General features: G+C 33.8%; 2 protein-coding genes across 3 annotated transcripts in view; one reads left to right on the top strand and one right to left on the bottom strand.

Annotated features, from left to right (window-relative positions):
• Positions 1–5,328, top strand: part of PCCA (propionyl-CoA carboxylase subunit alpha) — a 173,840-nt gene extending 168,512 nt beyond the window's left edge. Inside the window, exon 22 of the mRNA XM_072411643.1 lies at positions 5,149–5,328. Coding sequence (XP_072267744.1) covers positions 5,149–5,313 — 165 coding nt within the window. The 3' untranslated portion in view covers positions 5,314–5,328. The remainder of the gene's footprint in view (positions 1–5,148) is intronic.
• Positions 5,329–14,309: 8,981 nt separating this feature from the next.
• Positions 14,310–15,647, bottom strand: part of GGACT (gamma-glutamylamine cyclotransferase) — a 12,360-nt gene continuing 11,022 nt past the window's right edge. For both annotated transcript variants that reach the window (XM_072411629.1, XM_072411624.1), the window contains exon 2: positions 14,310–15,252. In XM_072411629.1, the coding sequence (XP_072267730.1) occupies positions 14,779–15,243 (465 nt within the window). In that variant the 5' untranslated portion in view covers positions 15,244–15,252 and the 3' untranslated portion in view covers positions 14,310–14,778. The remainder of the gene's footprint in view (positions 15,253–15,647) is intronic.

The raw sequence follows: 15,647 nt of genomic DNA, 5'->3' as shown, positions 1-15,647 counted from the left end.
GTGTGGACTGGCAAATTCAGAGAAAATTTATTTTCATGTAACCGCAATGCTAATTGGAGAGGTAATTCTGTAAACTTTTTTTTTTTTTTTTTTTTTAACACCAATTTACAGAACATTTGTTCCAGGTTTGTGACGAAATGTGTTTATACCAGATATACCTAGGCAAACAGCCTTTTAGAAGCATGTATCTAACTACAGCCACACTTTAAATATACTCTCACCATTCTCCTTTTCAGTATATTCAGGGATCAATAGAGCCATGCCAAAAGATTTAGACAGTATGGAGTTACTATAGAATTATATTTTTCAAAATAGAGTTTTTCACAGAGCAAACACTGATGCCTTTGTGGAAGTAACCACTCATTGACAAGTATTGGAAAATTATGGAAAATGAACCTTTTGAGTCATTGTGTTGAAATTTGAATGCAACATATCAGTTAGGCTATATGGCTGCTTTATTTATACTATTAACACAGGTATTTTGTTCATAAGAAAAAAACATTTAAAAATAAATCAGGGGAAAATACATGCAGTAAAAAGGAGGTTGCATAGGAAATTTAGCTTTTTATTATCATTTTTACCCAGGTTTTACATGGGACCCATGATTTCCCCCAATTGTCTAGTTGTTTAAATAGCCAAAACTGATTAAAATTTATGTCAATTTTGGGGAAAAACATTTTTAAATAGACCCCTTGGTGTAGTACAAAACCTTTTTACAGTCATTTTGTGAAAAATAATTTTTTTAATTAAACACAAGTACAAAAGAGGTACAGTAGAGAGCTATGGATCAATCACTTTCATCTATTTCTCAATGAGTTCCATTTTGGTCAATAGTCAACTGCAATTTATTTGCAACAATACTATAGAACATGCTAGGGTATCAGGATATAGAACATAATAATATGAATAGCTGTGGACTCAATAGTTACATGATTAAAAATTCTTCAAAGTCATCAATGTAACTAGGGCTTAAAGCTTTTTTCTGTTATTTAATGCTGAAAGCATAACTACGTCAAAAAGCATAAATAAAGTCAAAATAAAAAAAACACACTTAGCTTTAATCCCCCAGATCTGTCTATCCATTGGGAGGTTTCTTCAATTGGGTCCCGGTCGTCCCAGTATCCTTCTTTGGCCTGGTGCACAAAAAAAAAAAAAAAAAAAAAAAATACAATTTTACCTCTATATAAAGTTGTCTGCCCTTTTATGTAAAGTAAAATTTTTGAGTTTAGGTCCATTTTATGTTCAGCATTGTGATCTGGCTTTCATACCGAATATATAAACTTCTTTCTGATTAAATGCAATAATTTTAAAATTAGTAGGCAAAGTGTACATAATAATAAATGTACAATTTGCTTCTTAAAGGGCTTCTTATCAAAAATGATTGCATTGTAATGCATTGTAATGTCCCACTAACATGTAATTTTGTATAAAAGCCAACCACACATTAACTTACCTTTCCTTCTCACTATTTCTATGAAATGATCCATACAACAATTCCTGGCTTGAAGTCTTCAGAATCCTTAACATTAACACCTGAATTTATGTTAATTTTTCAGACAATCCAAATACGACCTCCCAAATCCTATTCTGGATAATTACGATCCCTGGCTTTAAAAATAACCTGGCTTTGGACACCTTTTGTGATTTAAGCCTGTGCGCTTACAACTTGGGCTCCCAAACTTTTTAACCTATATCACAAGGCATGCATTCTTATTCCTTTGGATGATTATTTCAATATACCGCATTTGAAACGTTCAATTTCTTTGATCCAGTACTGTTAACCATTTAACTTCAGAACCAATACATGAAAAAACAAGTCCCCCATTCTCATACACTTGGTTCCTGAATCTGAGAACCAAGGATCTGGGTCTGGGAATCTGGCCCTGGTGTCTCTCTTAGATAATCCTGACCTTCTAGTGGACAAACACCCTCTTTCTCTAGAGGATTTATACAAAAACAAATGGCCCCAAGCTAGTCACTTTTTAATTGCCAGAGATTTGTACAGACCACTGACATTTTTTAGGAATCAGTTTCCTTTTTGATTCCCCACCACCCTTGCTATCAACCATTTAGAAGATGTTGGGAAACCTGAACAGTCCATTAGCCTTAAAAGATGCATAGTGAAATTATTAAAGCACATAGAAAGGTACCTATTTCTATATCTTATGAGTTCTTCTGTTTAGGATGTCTTGGAACAAGATATTTGAAGTCTACAACCACATATGTACCTTGAACATGCAAACCCTTCTCCATAAATAGGTCTTCTATTCATTCTTATTGGCACCACCTGCCACAATGGCTCCTTGCCAATGATGATAATCCAAGAAAGGAATTTGTGATTCAATATGGATGAAGTTTTCTTGTCTCCTCACCTACGCTGAATCCCTTTTTGAATTGCATTGAATGTGTTCTTAGGACTGCCCCCTCCTTTTTCTTTTTTTCCTTGTACCTGGTAACACATGATCCAAGCACCCTACCACAAACAACCACCCTCCTCTTTACTATACACCTGTCTCTCTTTTTCCTCTAAAATATGGCCCTCTTAATGCTTTTATTTTTCCGCTTTCTCTTCATTCTTTTATTTTTTTTTTATGTTTATACCTTCTAGACTCAGAATCCCCTTTTTTATATCACCTACAGTCCATAAAACATTTTTTAATTTTGCAAGAAATTACTTTTACTATATAATGATCGTTCCAGTGACATCACTTGTTTTTATGTTTTGCCCTTTTATGTACCTATCCAATGGTTAGGAACTGCACATTACTATTGAAAGAAGAACAGATTCTCAAAACATTATTCTTTTGTTCTTCTTTTTCCCCAGAAATATTAGGTTTTTTTAATTAGGAGATGTATTCCATATCATATATGCACTATGTTCTTTTTCGTTTGGAGTAGAATAGACTGTCATGATAACTTCACTATTGCTGCTTACCTATACAATACAACATAATAAATTAAAAGTAATTGTACTCAAGAAGAGTTTAACTGACAGCCATGTAAGAACCTACAAATTCTTTAGACAGTCCCATAGTAGACGTGATATAGATAGCCTGACAGATTGCTGAATTCAGGTTGTCATGAGTTCGCACACACCATAGTGGTGTACATGATGTTTTAGAATATATGTTTGTGCTATGACTAGAATAGAAATACATAACCTCTGAATCCAAAGCAAGCAACTTTGCCACTTTAGAAAAAGTCAAGAGAAACAAACGAAACATTATCTTACACCAGTTTTAGCACTGAAAGTATGTCATTTATTGTCTGTTTTGTATATATTTATAACAATGCAGTTTTACCTTCTTCAAGAGCCATAACGTATCATATTGTTTATATAATGTGCACAAAAGCTTTTTTTCATTGCCATTCAAACACTTTCTAGCTTAAATGCCTAGTTTTTATGTGAAACTTGAGCAATTAAAATTATCAACAAAAATGTTTACATAGCAGTGGTGTTTTAAGATGTAAACTGATGTAAAGGCATTCTGTTTACCATGATTCTTGGAAATGTAAAAAAAAAATCACATTGCATTATCATGCCAGACCAGAGTCTAATAATTATGGAGTTCTTTTCCCCCTGATATTTTACTATTTTCATAGTATAAGCTGAATCTAGACGACATACACAGATCCCAAAACTGTGCAATTTTGTGTAATTATATTCCCCCCTATAGGTTTAATGAAAGACTTTTAAGTACAATTTATCTTTGATAAATACTCCTTCTGCACAGAATGTTTATTAGATTGACAGGAAAATGCACTCTGCTTGCTTTTTCTCTGCCACTTATGAGTCAGGCAAATTTTAATTGGAGCAAAAAGCTTTTATTTGCACTGTAATTTCGCTTAAGGATCATATCCTTCTGAATCTGGCAGACACTTGTATTACTTGATTGCAAAACACATACTCAAGAGAAAGAAAAAAAAAAACACACCGAAGATGTTATTATTCACACTGTCAGATTAGAGAAATTGGACAAGCAACATGTTATCAAATCTTAACAGCTTTACTAGAGATTAGCCATTTTCTTCTTTATAAAATTGACTTAGGTCAGTGGGTAAAAAAAAAATCTTTCAAAGTATCTATACCTTTGATATAATGAAAAATAAAACCTATCTGCCATCCCTGTTATGGAATGTGATGTGAGTGTTATCCGGCATATGACATACTACTATGTCATTCATTGATACATTGCTTTGTATCAGCATTTAAAAGTATTTTAGGTGCAGTGTGAAGTTAATGAGGATGATTTTTCATATATAGTTCAAGTGAATATTTAAAAAAAATATATTTTATATTAAATATATGGGTAATAAAACTTATCCTGGTATATAAACTTGTATAGTGCAGGGTGTTCCCGAGACATGCCAGCCTTTCTAGTTTTAAAACTCAGCCAGAATTTGACTGTATATATGGTAAATCTAAAATCCCTTACCACTATCCGTTCTCTATTCTAGATCATGTGCCAACTAACATGATTACCCAAAGAGACGTACTGCCATCTACTGGTAGCCCACTCAGGACAAAAATCTGCGTTCAATTGCAATTTAGTATAAATGTTAAGGAAAAAGTACAAGCATTTGACTGAGAAAAAGACTAGCAATGCGTACATATTCTAGTCTACTCCCCCAAACATGTCCTAAAATAAATGGGAGATTTAGAGATTACAGATAGTTAGTTATTCTAATTAAGAACAAAAAACCTGGGATGATCGCAGTTTAGTTCCAAGGGAAACTGCACATTTTCAATAAAACATATAATTTAGATCTTATAAATGTTGTTTAAGAATAGATGGCTTTTACAATATCTGAATCAATTGTGGGAACATGTTACAATTCTTTTGAACCATAAACCTGCAAAAAAGTATTTTTACAAATTCATAAAACATTTAGAAAATTAAAAAAGAATAATGCTAAGTACCAGAACATAAACTGATGCAAAAATTTAAAAAATGCTATTATTGTCAGCTGCTAATCCCTATACAAGATGCTTTTGTAAATGTGTTTGTTTAAATTAGTGAATAAAATTACAGAACAGTAATAAATAAATTACCCGTTAATAGCTTGTTGTATCAGCAGAATATGCGACTGCTTTGTTTCTTCTGGAAGATAAATCTAATTATTTAATTTTGCTTGTTCACCTTTAAGTATAAACTGCAAGTGCTGACGAAGCATGCAGCTGAGCTGAGCAAGTACATGCCGGAGAAGGTGGAAGAAGATACCAGTAGCATTCTGAGATCACCGATGCCTGGGACAGTGGTCGCTGTGTCTGTTAAGCCTGGGGACATGGTAAGCAATAGCAATACAAAATAATGTGTGAAATTTAATAAGAAAAACATTTCATGTTTTTTCCTGTTTGAATAGTTTCCTTTTTTTGCTTTGTATGCTTAAATAAAGGGATTTTTTTTACCTTTAAAAGGATTAGTATTTAAATTACAAAAGTAGTCATTCATATCTGTATGGCAATGGATGCATATTGACTACAAGCAAAATGAACACGACAAACAAACATTTGTATGACTTTTATTTTATTGAAGATAAACACAGTCATTTTCTCCCCTAAAATGTTAGTGCATTGTATTATTATTTCACTAAGATGCCCTATTGTGCTCCACATAGAAATGTTTGCAGGTTTCTGGCAAAATGGCTGACTGTTATGATCACTTTTTTTCTTTTAAACTGTTTGAAATGAGAATGATTTAGCATAATGCTTGCATCCCTTCTCTACAGTATAGGATCACCTTCTCCCAGACCTTAGTTTACTTTTTTTTTTTTTTGAAATATTGCGTCTACCAATTCTAATTCTATACCACCATTTTAATATATGTTTTATTGTAATTTAAAAAATATAATTTTTGTCCTATTTTATATGAATTTCTTTTACTGAACGTGTATACCTTACTAATAATACATTGGGAAACTTATCAGATAGGGCAGAATTAAAGAGTGATGTGCAATAACCAATCAGGTTGGAGTTCACTGTAGTCATTTAAATATGATTTGGTACTCAGCTACATAATGATTTCTTACTGAATAGGCTTATGTATAGGGATCCTGTTATCAATAGTGCTGATCCTGTAGTGCGTGGATAATAAACATTAGAAACATTAAAAAACATTGAAACATTATAAAAAACCTACTAGTATACTAATAGTTACTATTTTTCTTTAAAGGAAGGATTGGATTAATTTGGATTTTTAATTGTTAGCATTAAAAGCTTTCCCATCTTTTTTTTTTTTTTTAACTTGTCTTCCTGCATTAATATTCATCAATAGGAAGTTAAGCTTTTTAATTTTTTGAAATAACTGTTTGGGCTATATCTTTAGCCATGTGATATTATCTAAACCTCATCTGGTGCTGCAAAAGTGTTTTTTTTTTTATTTTTATTTTTGAAGGGTGTGTCATGTTATTAGGTATTGAAAGGAATTGTACATATGTGGGTCAGAACAATTTAATGTGAAGGGAAACTGATATATGAAAATAATAATAAAAGGTTGAAATAATATATCAAAAGTTTCAGCAAGGTACAAGAGAAAGGGCAGAGGTCACCTTCTGAAACTAGAGGGTGGGAGGCTCCTGGAAAATGTAAGGAAGTACTTCAAGGGAAGGGTGATGAATTCATGCTATTTACAGTGGGAGAATTGAAATATGTTCTGAAAAGACATAAAGCTATCCTAAAAGAATAAGGAACCAAAGGATATGCTCTGAATTTTCACAGCAGCCTAGGTGGGCCTCTTACATCTGTACTTTTTCTATTGTCTCACAGTTTTGTATTCTAGGTCATAGGCAGAATATCATCATGTTAACATTTTAACTGCCGTAAAGTATTTCTAGTCTGTGAAAGTTCGGTTTATGTGGATGTGTGAGGATTAAGGTTACATCCATCAAACATTAAAAATTGTCATTTTTGGTGAATATTTTGTTTATCTAAACCCTTGCTCTATTAATAAGCCTATGGTTTATTTTTATCCCTTTTTAGTTTGCTGCATTAAATTAGATTTAGAAATAAGTGGTGTAACTAGTAATCAAGCCATTATTAGCATTTGATGTTATGCTTTATAAAGTGTGTTTTTATGATACAGTTTTATACCTTTTTTCTGTACAGTACATGCATAAAAATTAAACATATTTAGAATTTCCTTATTTTAAAATCCGATATAGACTGTGGAAGGGGGCATCTGATCATACTGGAATCATGTATAGATGGCTGTTTTTATTTCATTTTATTTTATGTATATATTTACAGACTCTCGTTTCATTACTTTTAAATTATGGTTTGCTTATTTTTTGTTTTAAATTAATGATTATGTCACAAGTAACAAAATGCATCTTTTTCTCATGGAAAACTTTTACAGTTATTTCAGTTTTCACTGTGGGTCATTTGCATTGTATTGTAAAGTGTAACAGTTGCATTAGAAAATGTTTTTGTTTTCAAAATATCAAGGTGTTGCTATCTAGTTAAATAAACATTTAAGTTTAATCGTTTTTTTTTTTTTTTGTTTGTTTTTTTTTACTCTTCCTAAAAAGAGAGTAGAAAGTAGACTGTAAAAAATTGATTCACCTTATCACACATTGTGTGAAACCCATTTCTTCTCCTTACAGACAGTGGGAGATTCAAACAGTCAGCATGCCTGAGTGCTGCAGAACAGAATGCTTTTGAATTGTTGTTACATTTAAGACAGTGGTCTCCAAGTCGTTCATGGTCTTTAATATCGATTTAATGAAGGAGAACTGTGTATCCAATCAGTGAACTGAGAGCTGAGAGTATACTTCTATCTGGGCTGACCATGGGCTGGAAAAATAATCTATAGTTGAAAACTTGAATTAAAGTAGTTTCTTACAAAGTTTCTATTCTACTGGAAATTAAACCATAATCAGCTGTTCCCTTTTAAGATTTTTAGCATTATTGTAATTTTAAATATAATTTTACATTTTTACTTCTGCTGATTACTTACTGCAATGATTTCGCAATTTATGCCAATTTTCATCCAGATTTTGTTAGCAAATAAAAACAGATCAGAGTATCTATCGGTTTGTTCTATTATAGGGGGGATGTTGGCTAAACCCATTTGATTGATGTTGTGTGGTCATGCTAGGAATTCCATATGTATATGACCAACGTTTAATGTAGGAAAATGTAACCGTTTTGACAAATTTTACAGTATAGCAATAGATTTAAATTCCGACTCATACAGACATTATAGCTGGATGCGGGCTGAATATAGTATGAAAATCTGGATTGTGTGTGTGGTTATCACTAATCTGTGTTGTCAGTAGCTAATGTTGATAGCTTGTAAAAAAAAAATGAATTCTTGAATACCTAAATTCTATTCTGAATTTTATCATATTTAAACATATTTAAAGTATGCCAGCCTTTTAAGCCATATGCAAACCACAGAGTCACTTTTGCTGCCAAAACATCCAATAAATCAAATTGACATTTCAATTGGGCAGAATCATTGGTACCGATGATATTAGAGGAATAAAAGCTGTTGTGGAGAATATGATAAAAACCAAATAATATTTACAAATTTTCTATATGTGCCTATCCTGAGCTCCAATCCTAAAGGTCACATGCAAGAGATAAACAGTGTCATTGACACAGAAAGTGCAAATTAAAGAGGTGAACCTTAGGGATTCAAAACTTAAGCCCAACACAATCATGGCCAGTAAAACATGTTTTTAAGAATGTTGTAATCCAAAAATATCAACAATATCCCTAATGCAGTACCTAATTGGTGAAAAACTGTTGGTAGTCCCCACCTACTAGATTGTAAGCTCTTCGGGTTTTTTCTAGCTGTAAATGAATTGATGTTTTATATAGTGTTTACATCCTAGGGCACACAAATTTCTTTTTTTCTCACTGATGAGTCCCATCTTTCTTTATACATGTTTCACATGGTACAGCTGGTGTTGGTATAAGCCGGCCCTTATTAACTTGAGGGCTTGGTACAATGTAGATTGCAGATAGTTTATTGGCATTCAGTCCTTATTTTTCTTCTCTCTAGTCATGTGGAGTGTTTCTGTCCAAGTTTTTGTTTTATAGATCTGTATTTTTGTCTCTGCAACCAAGTAACACAAAGTGACAGCTGCTTTCTAATCCTGTTAGCAGCCATCTTAATCGAATGTCATGACAAATCTTGTCCTCCTCCACCTATTCCATTTGAGCTGGAGAATTGTGTTCAGAAACATGTTTAGATGGGGCGCAGACAACATGCGTTGAATGGACATTGACATCCAATTATTTTGGGATTTGCTACGACGAACACATTGTAGTTTCTAGGAAAAAAAAATATGGTTGGAGCAAAATGAAATACACTTTTTTTTAATGTGTGTATTTACAGATGCAGTCTCAGCATTATTTTGTATCACTTTTCATTCCAGCGCCACGTTTGGAAGTTGTGATTGTAGTTTAAATATAAAGACAGCACAGACTCATTTCTGGTCAGTTGTGACTGCTTGTTTCTAGGCAACAGTCTAAAATTCATAAAAGCCCGAACAGGTGGATGCAGATAGGAGGCCTTGCAGGATATCTCCTCCATTCTAGATCTAGCACAAAAAAATCTTAACTCGCATGGTGATAGCTTGGAAAGAAAATGCCACTGAAACAGAATTTTAAGTGAGATAATCATGCATAAAACTGCACTGCAGGCACAAAGGCCAATATTAATACCTAATAATATTTATAATCTGTGCATATTATGATATCATATTGTTATTAGTATGTTATTAGTATGTTGTGATTTTATAGATATAGAATATTTATGCTAAATACTGCACAAGGATTATAGTGAAAACTGTTTTAATCCCTTCACCTGAACAAGCAGCTAAAGGCAAACCTTTGATGCCCAAGAAATTGATTGGTGAACATTGCCACAACCTGAAGACAATTGATGATTATATTTAAAACTGAATTATTACTAATAGCAAACTTTTGTTTTGTCATAACAACAAAACAATAAAACTGACACTGTACACTGACAACAAAGTATCAGAATATCATGTCACCATAATACACATGCCATAAAGTTCTCAGATTTAAAAAACCTATATTTATTTGCTGCCTTTGTTGCGTTGATCACTCAATAACTGGAAAAAATTAGTTAATTCTGATGCAGTGCACACATGATAGAAAAATGCTATTGACTATTGGAGATTATAGCAATGGGCTGGGAATTTATTCACAGCCCAAAATACATATTAAAATCTTGCACCTGTGCACCCCCCCTAAAAAAAAACTGTAATTGAAGGATTTCCACTTTTTAAGGAAAATCAGCAGAGATGATATTGATCTGTCTTTTTAGGGGGCCAGAGTGCAGCAGAAGGTGATACTATGGAAGGCCACCACAAGCCCTCTGTTTTTCTGCCAAATTAGGCAGAAGGCTGACAGGGTAAGAGAACAAAAGAAGGGTACACTGCAGATTTATCCCAACCATCTCCTTACACCCCCTTAAAAATGCTTTTTTTTGCCTACTGATTTTATAATGGTTTGGTGCTCAGTCTTGCATTGAAACAGTTACTGTTTGAAATAGGCAGGAAACAGTTTTGTTTTAATTGCGAAAATGATTCGGAAGTGCTTCGTGTGCTGCTTCTATACAGCAGGTGCTGTGCATTAATTGGCCTGTGCAGGCCTGACCCAAGGTCCCTTGCAGCGGGCCCAATTTTACGCAGAGTTGAAATAGCTTATTTATTATATTGTATAACTTGGCGTACATGATGTCTGCTTGCAAGTATTTTATTTCATGGTCTGCAATTTCTAATGTCATGTGGGTTTGGAAACCTGTGTTTCTTTGGTAATGTACTAGCAGCAGGTAAGCTCTAAATACCATCCATCAGAAGCTAATTTTTTTACCCAGATACACTAATGACTGATGAACCTGTCTTTAGTATGAATGTTTAGCACAGTAGAGAGCCATATGCCACTGGCACGGTTTCCTGTGCTTTTCTCAGTGTTACTGCTAAACAGATTAGGCAAAATTTGAAATAACTGTAGCTTTATAGGAAATCCATAATTTTCTTTTTTATAATTGCAGTCTTGAATAATCTAGTACAAAAAGCTGGTGAAATCTTTATAATGCAAATGCATAGCTTCTATAATTAGTTATAGCTGTTCCTGCGTATCCTTAAAAGAAATGGCATCATGCTTTGTTGCTTCCTGTCTGCTCCAAGCAGACCTGTGCACATTAGTCCCTCCCCTGTGTGGGAAGAGCACAGCTGTTACTGTAAATCTCATCCAGTAACTGTATCACTCCATTTTGTGGCTCTGAAGGATGAAATTGAGAATTGGAGCACTGTGCAGTCATCCTTTACGTTTGCAATTTTATCTCTTGCATTTGATTTTCATGCTTTTATTTAAAAGTAAATAGCACTGAGCAAGCAACAGAGTTCCTGATAAATGTCCACCATTCTCTTCTGTGCTTTTTATATCAAATTATGTCTTGGTTTTCACTGGCCACCTTGAATTGAAACAGAGTCAATGAGGTGTGAGGTGGGGGGGGGGGTTCCTTAAAGGTAAGTGTGATGATTTTCTTGCTGCACACTTGCACACCTATGTCACTTAAGAGAACCTGCTGAAAAAAGTTGGCAGGTGCTTTAATTAGAAATCGAAAATATACATCATTAGCACAGCAAAGTCAATGGTGGGTTTGAAGATAACTCTCTTGGGAAGACCTTCTTTTAAATTGAAAGGGACTTGATAGATTTCCATATCATTTATAACTCCCCTAATTGCATTTGGAAGGCTTGCCAATAAAATGGAAAATTGGCAGCCTATATCCATTATAGTCATTTTGCCGACAATGGCAAGCAGCTGGCTTTACTAGGTTTTATTTCCCACCACCCATAATTAATCATCAGCTGGAGATGTCTGAAACTTAAGATTGTGGCAGTGCAGTGTCACATCCACACTTCCTTGAAACACAAAATTCAGTCGACTATACGCAGTGATGGCTCCCTCAATCTAATGCATTGCGGTACAAAGCAGACTGCTGCTTAATGAGTGTTACTTTGATAATCGGATGTGAAGGTGACCTACGACCCTCCATGTCAAAGGAGAGGATGCAGCAAGCTGGATGAAAGATACAGGATGGAGATCTGCAAACTTTATACCAATTAGACAAGGAGTCCAGAATACATCAGTACAGATTGGGTTTATCAGAGAGACTTGTAAAGCTTGTGACCGTTTTGTAGGAGTTGCCCTGAAAACAGCCTGTCATAGCAATTTGGGCTGTTACCAGTGATCCTATTTTTTGTTTCTTTGTAGAAGAGTAAGTGGAGTAAGTTACTCACAAAGTAATAATTCTTGTGGCCATTTGTAGAAGTCCATTCTTATGTTTAGTTCAAGTCTGCTTTTAGGTGTTGTCGGTTTAGTAATGTGGTATTTCTGCCTTTAGTAAATATAACTTTCTACAGCATTGTGGTATTTGGGCCCAATGCTCAAGATTAAACTCAAATTTTCCTGCTTATGTTTGTCTTCTCTGTTTTCTCTTTCAGCATGATAATAAAATTATGAAATTTAGCATTTTTTTTGGAATTACCACCCATGTTGACTCAAACTGCAAGCAATAGAAGTCAGCATATGTTTTATGCTTAGTATATGCTATGTAACTTACAATATTCATACCTTTTAGGGTTCTTCATTTTATAATGTTGAAGATTTTTTTTTCTTTGTTAGATTTTGCATGTCATCCTTACATTTTTTATTCTGTATTGTTACATCTAGGCTTAAAATGGATTTATTTGGTAATTTACTGATATACTTACTGTGAAGATGATTAGAAATTTTAGGTAACACAGAAATTATTTAAACAAAAAAGCAAATTCTTCCCCAAGTTAGGGTCTATTTAGATCTTTGTGGACCATGAAACATTATGTTACATAGTGCTATTCATTTATGCCATAAACATACACACACATATATCCTGTGTATTCTATTAAAAAATACAAAATGTGGAAAAAGGAAATAAGGTGAATACCTAAAGGCAACACATATTTTTATATGTGAACTATTTCATTGTAGCAGAGAAGTAAAGAAAAATTTCAATCCCTGATTATTGCATTGCCTTTCCTTGCATTGTTCTTGGTAGGTGTTTACAGCTGTGTTTCACGCATACCAGCTAACCATCTAAATACAACACTAACAAAGCTTTTCAATCTGTCCTTTATATATCTAACTTTGTTTTGAATTTTTTAACAGGTCATAGGTGTGCATTGCAAGGCTGGCGAAACCGTGGGAGAGGGAGATCTACTGGTTCAGCTGGAATAAATCCCATTCACTACAAGACTTCATTTAATACTTTATACATGATTTCTCATCAACTGTCACATATTCATGTTTTATGCTGACATTCCTACTATACAAATTTTATACTGTTATATTTATTACAAATTCACGTGGGATGAATAAAAAAAAATGATTAACAGACTCTGTGCTTGAGTGGCTTATTCAGTATTTAAATAGGAATTACGTTTTTAAAAGAACTTCTTAAATTCAGCTTATTGATCATGCCATTGGTATATTAGACCTTCATAGAAATGTGAAGTATTTCTTAGCTGTGAAAACTGCTTGATTATCATGCAATGGTTTGTTGTTTTATTTGCACCCTAAATTTATAATAGATTATGGCCTATAAAAAGAGAACTTCATTAACCCTAAGGAATATTTGTATTCAAACTGGGTTTTTAAGCTTGGGATACACTGATGATTTTTATAGGGTTGGTTGTCATGCTGGTGATCACTGCTGGTTGTCATCACTGGTGATTAATCGTATAGAGTAGCAATCCTTTGCAAAACAGAACAAATTGCCAAACTAAAGAGTTGTGTGAAATGAATAGTTGCTACTGTCATTTTACAGTGTGTAAATTGAGCTGTATATTCCAGACATTGCTTTCCTTATTTGTGTAACACTCTTTAAATTAAAAAATCCCCTAGACATGTATTTATAGATACTTTCATGGGAAAGTATCATTTTTATTAGTTCACACATTTTAAAATCTATCTGTTGTGCTGACAGTTTGTGTGGAGTAAGGAGTGCAATATACCATTATTCTAGTGCAGCAAAAAGAAAAATGTTTTGTGACACAAACGTTTTTTTTTTTTTATAATAAAGTATCTCCACATACCAGTCCTGGTTGTCAAGATTTATTGATTAGTGGAGAAGAACAGGGCAACAAGTAGCAAATAAAGGTGGAAACTGGATACAAAGACCCAACAATAGGTGGGCAGAAGGACAGAAATTAGACATCTGTGTTTAGCTGGTAATGAAAGGAAATAATCAATGCAACAAAAAATACAGACTATGCTACAAATCAATAATGTATGTTTACCATGTACAGGTTTATTTATCAAGTTTGTGACATCAGATATAAACTATACACAACATTGGAATTGTGGAAAGGAAAAAAAAAAGATGTACTGCATAGTGGATATTGCATGTGCAATTCAGCACCCCCAGTTCACAATATATGTTTACTGAAACTGGTGCTATATATTTTATAAATTATTCCTGAGAAATTAATCTTGAACAAAACCGCCTTCTATAAAATAGATTTATTATAAAATGTTATTACCTAGTGTTTCTTTTGAAATGTTGAGAACTGGTTGATAAAAACCACATTATTGGTTTAAACATTTAATGGAGATAATTTAAGCCAAATTACGTAAACATCAATGTAATGTATATTTCAAGTATAAATTGATGTATATTTAAATCAAAATATATTCTAATCACAATATATTCAGAGGTGATATTTCTTGTGTGGATGAGGCCATGTTTATTATCAGTTCTGATGATCAATGTAATGCAGGCCATGTGTCCCATAGGAATCATAACAGTCATGGTAAGTTAAACTAAGCCACTCGGGCTTGTAGCTTGTCGTGCTGTAGACAAAACACTCAATGGTGTTAGCAGCTGGTCGCTCCTCAGGTGAGTCATCTTTACCTTCCCACTCTAATATCTCAATCCTCTTAACAGTGCGTTGGTACATGTCCGGGCAGCTTTCAAATTCATCCAGGAATTGTAGCATCTGGTCATCAACTGAATAGATTTCACCAGCAATACGATGACCTGTTCCTGGGACTTCTAAGAGAAATGGAATGTTACCTTTCTCTGCAATGACCAATGGATATTTGTCCACAGTCCAACCCCTGCCTTTAAATAAAGCTTTTCCAAGCTTGGGATCTGTCATGATGTGGTAGTTTGGCTGTCCTTGTTTCAGAGTTCCATATACAAAGATGGTATGCATGACTGCTTTCTGCGGGGAAAAAGATAAAGTACACTTCAGTTTTCTTAGGATCTTCTGGTCAGCTACATAAACTGCAACAAGCGTTGAAAACTGTCATTGTGCTGTATTTCTACTGCTACAATTGGATGAGTCAATTTACAGTTTATGTATCTCACCTCAAAACCTTTATAGCCCCCAAAAGTTTGACATTGAGTAATTCAACCTATTGCCATCCCAACAAATGATATAGGCTTTGTACAGATACAGAACAGCTTTTAGAAAAACTTCAGCAAGCTTAGGGTAGTTTTCTAGAATCATTTAATTTCCATTTTGGGAATGACCACTATGGAAGTACTGCATATCATAATATACAGCCAGCAGGCTTTTGCCAGGTTTCAGGTACCACTAAAGGTTTGTTTAAAGAA

Source organism: Pyxicephalus adspersus, chromosome 1 (assembly GCF_032062135.1).
Source record: "Pyxicephalus adspersus chromosome 1, UCB_Pads_2.0, whole genome shotgun sequence".
Classification (NCBI taxonomy): domain Eukaryota; kingdom Metazoa; phylum Chordata; class Amphibia; order Anura; family Pyxicephalidae; genus Pyxicephalus; species Pyxicephalus adspersus.
This window is presented reverse-complemented; position numbering and strand designations above follow the sequence as displayed.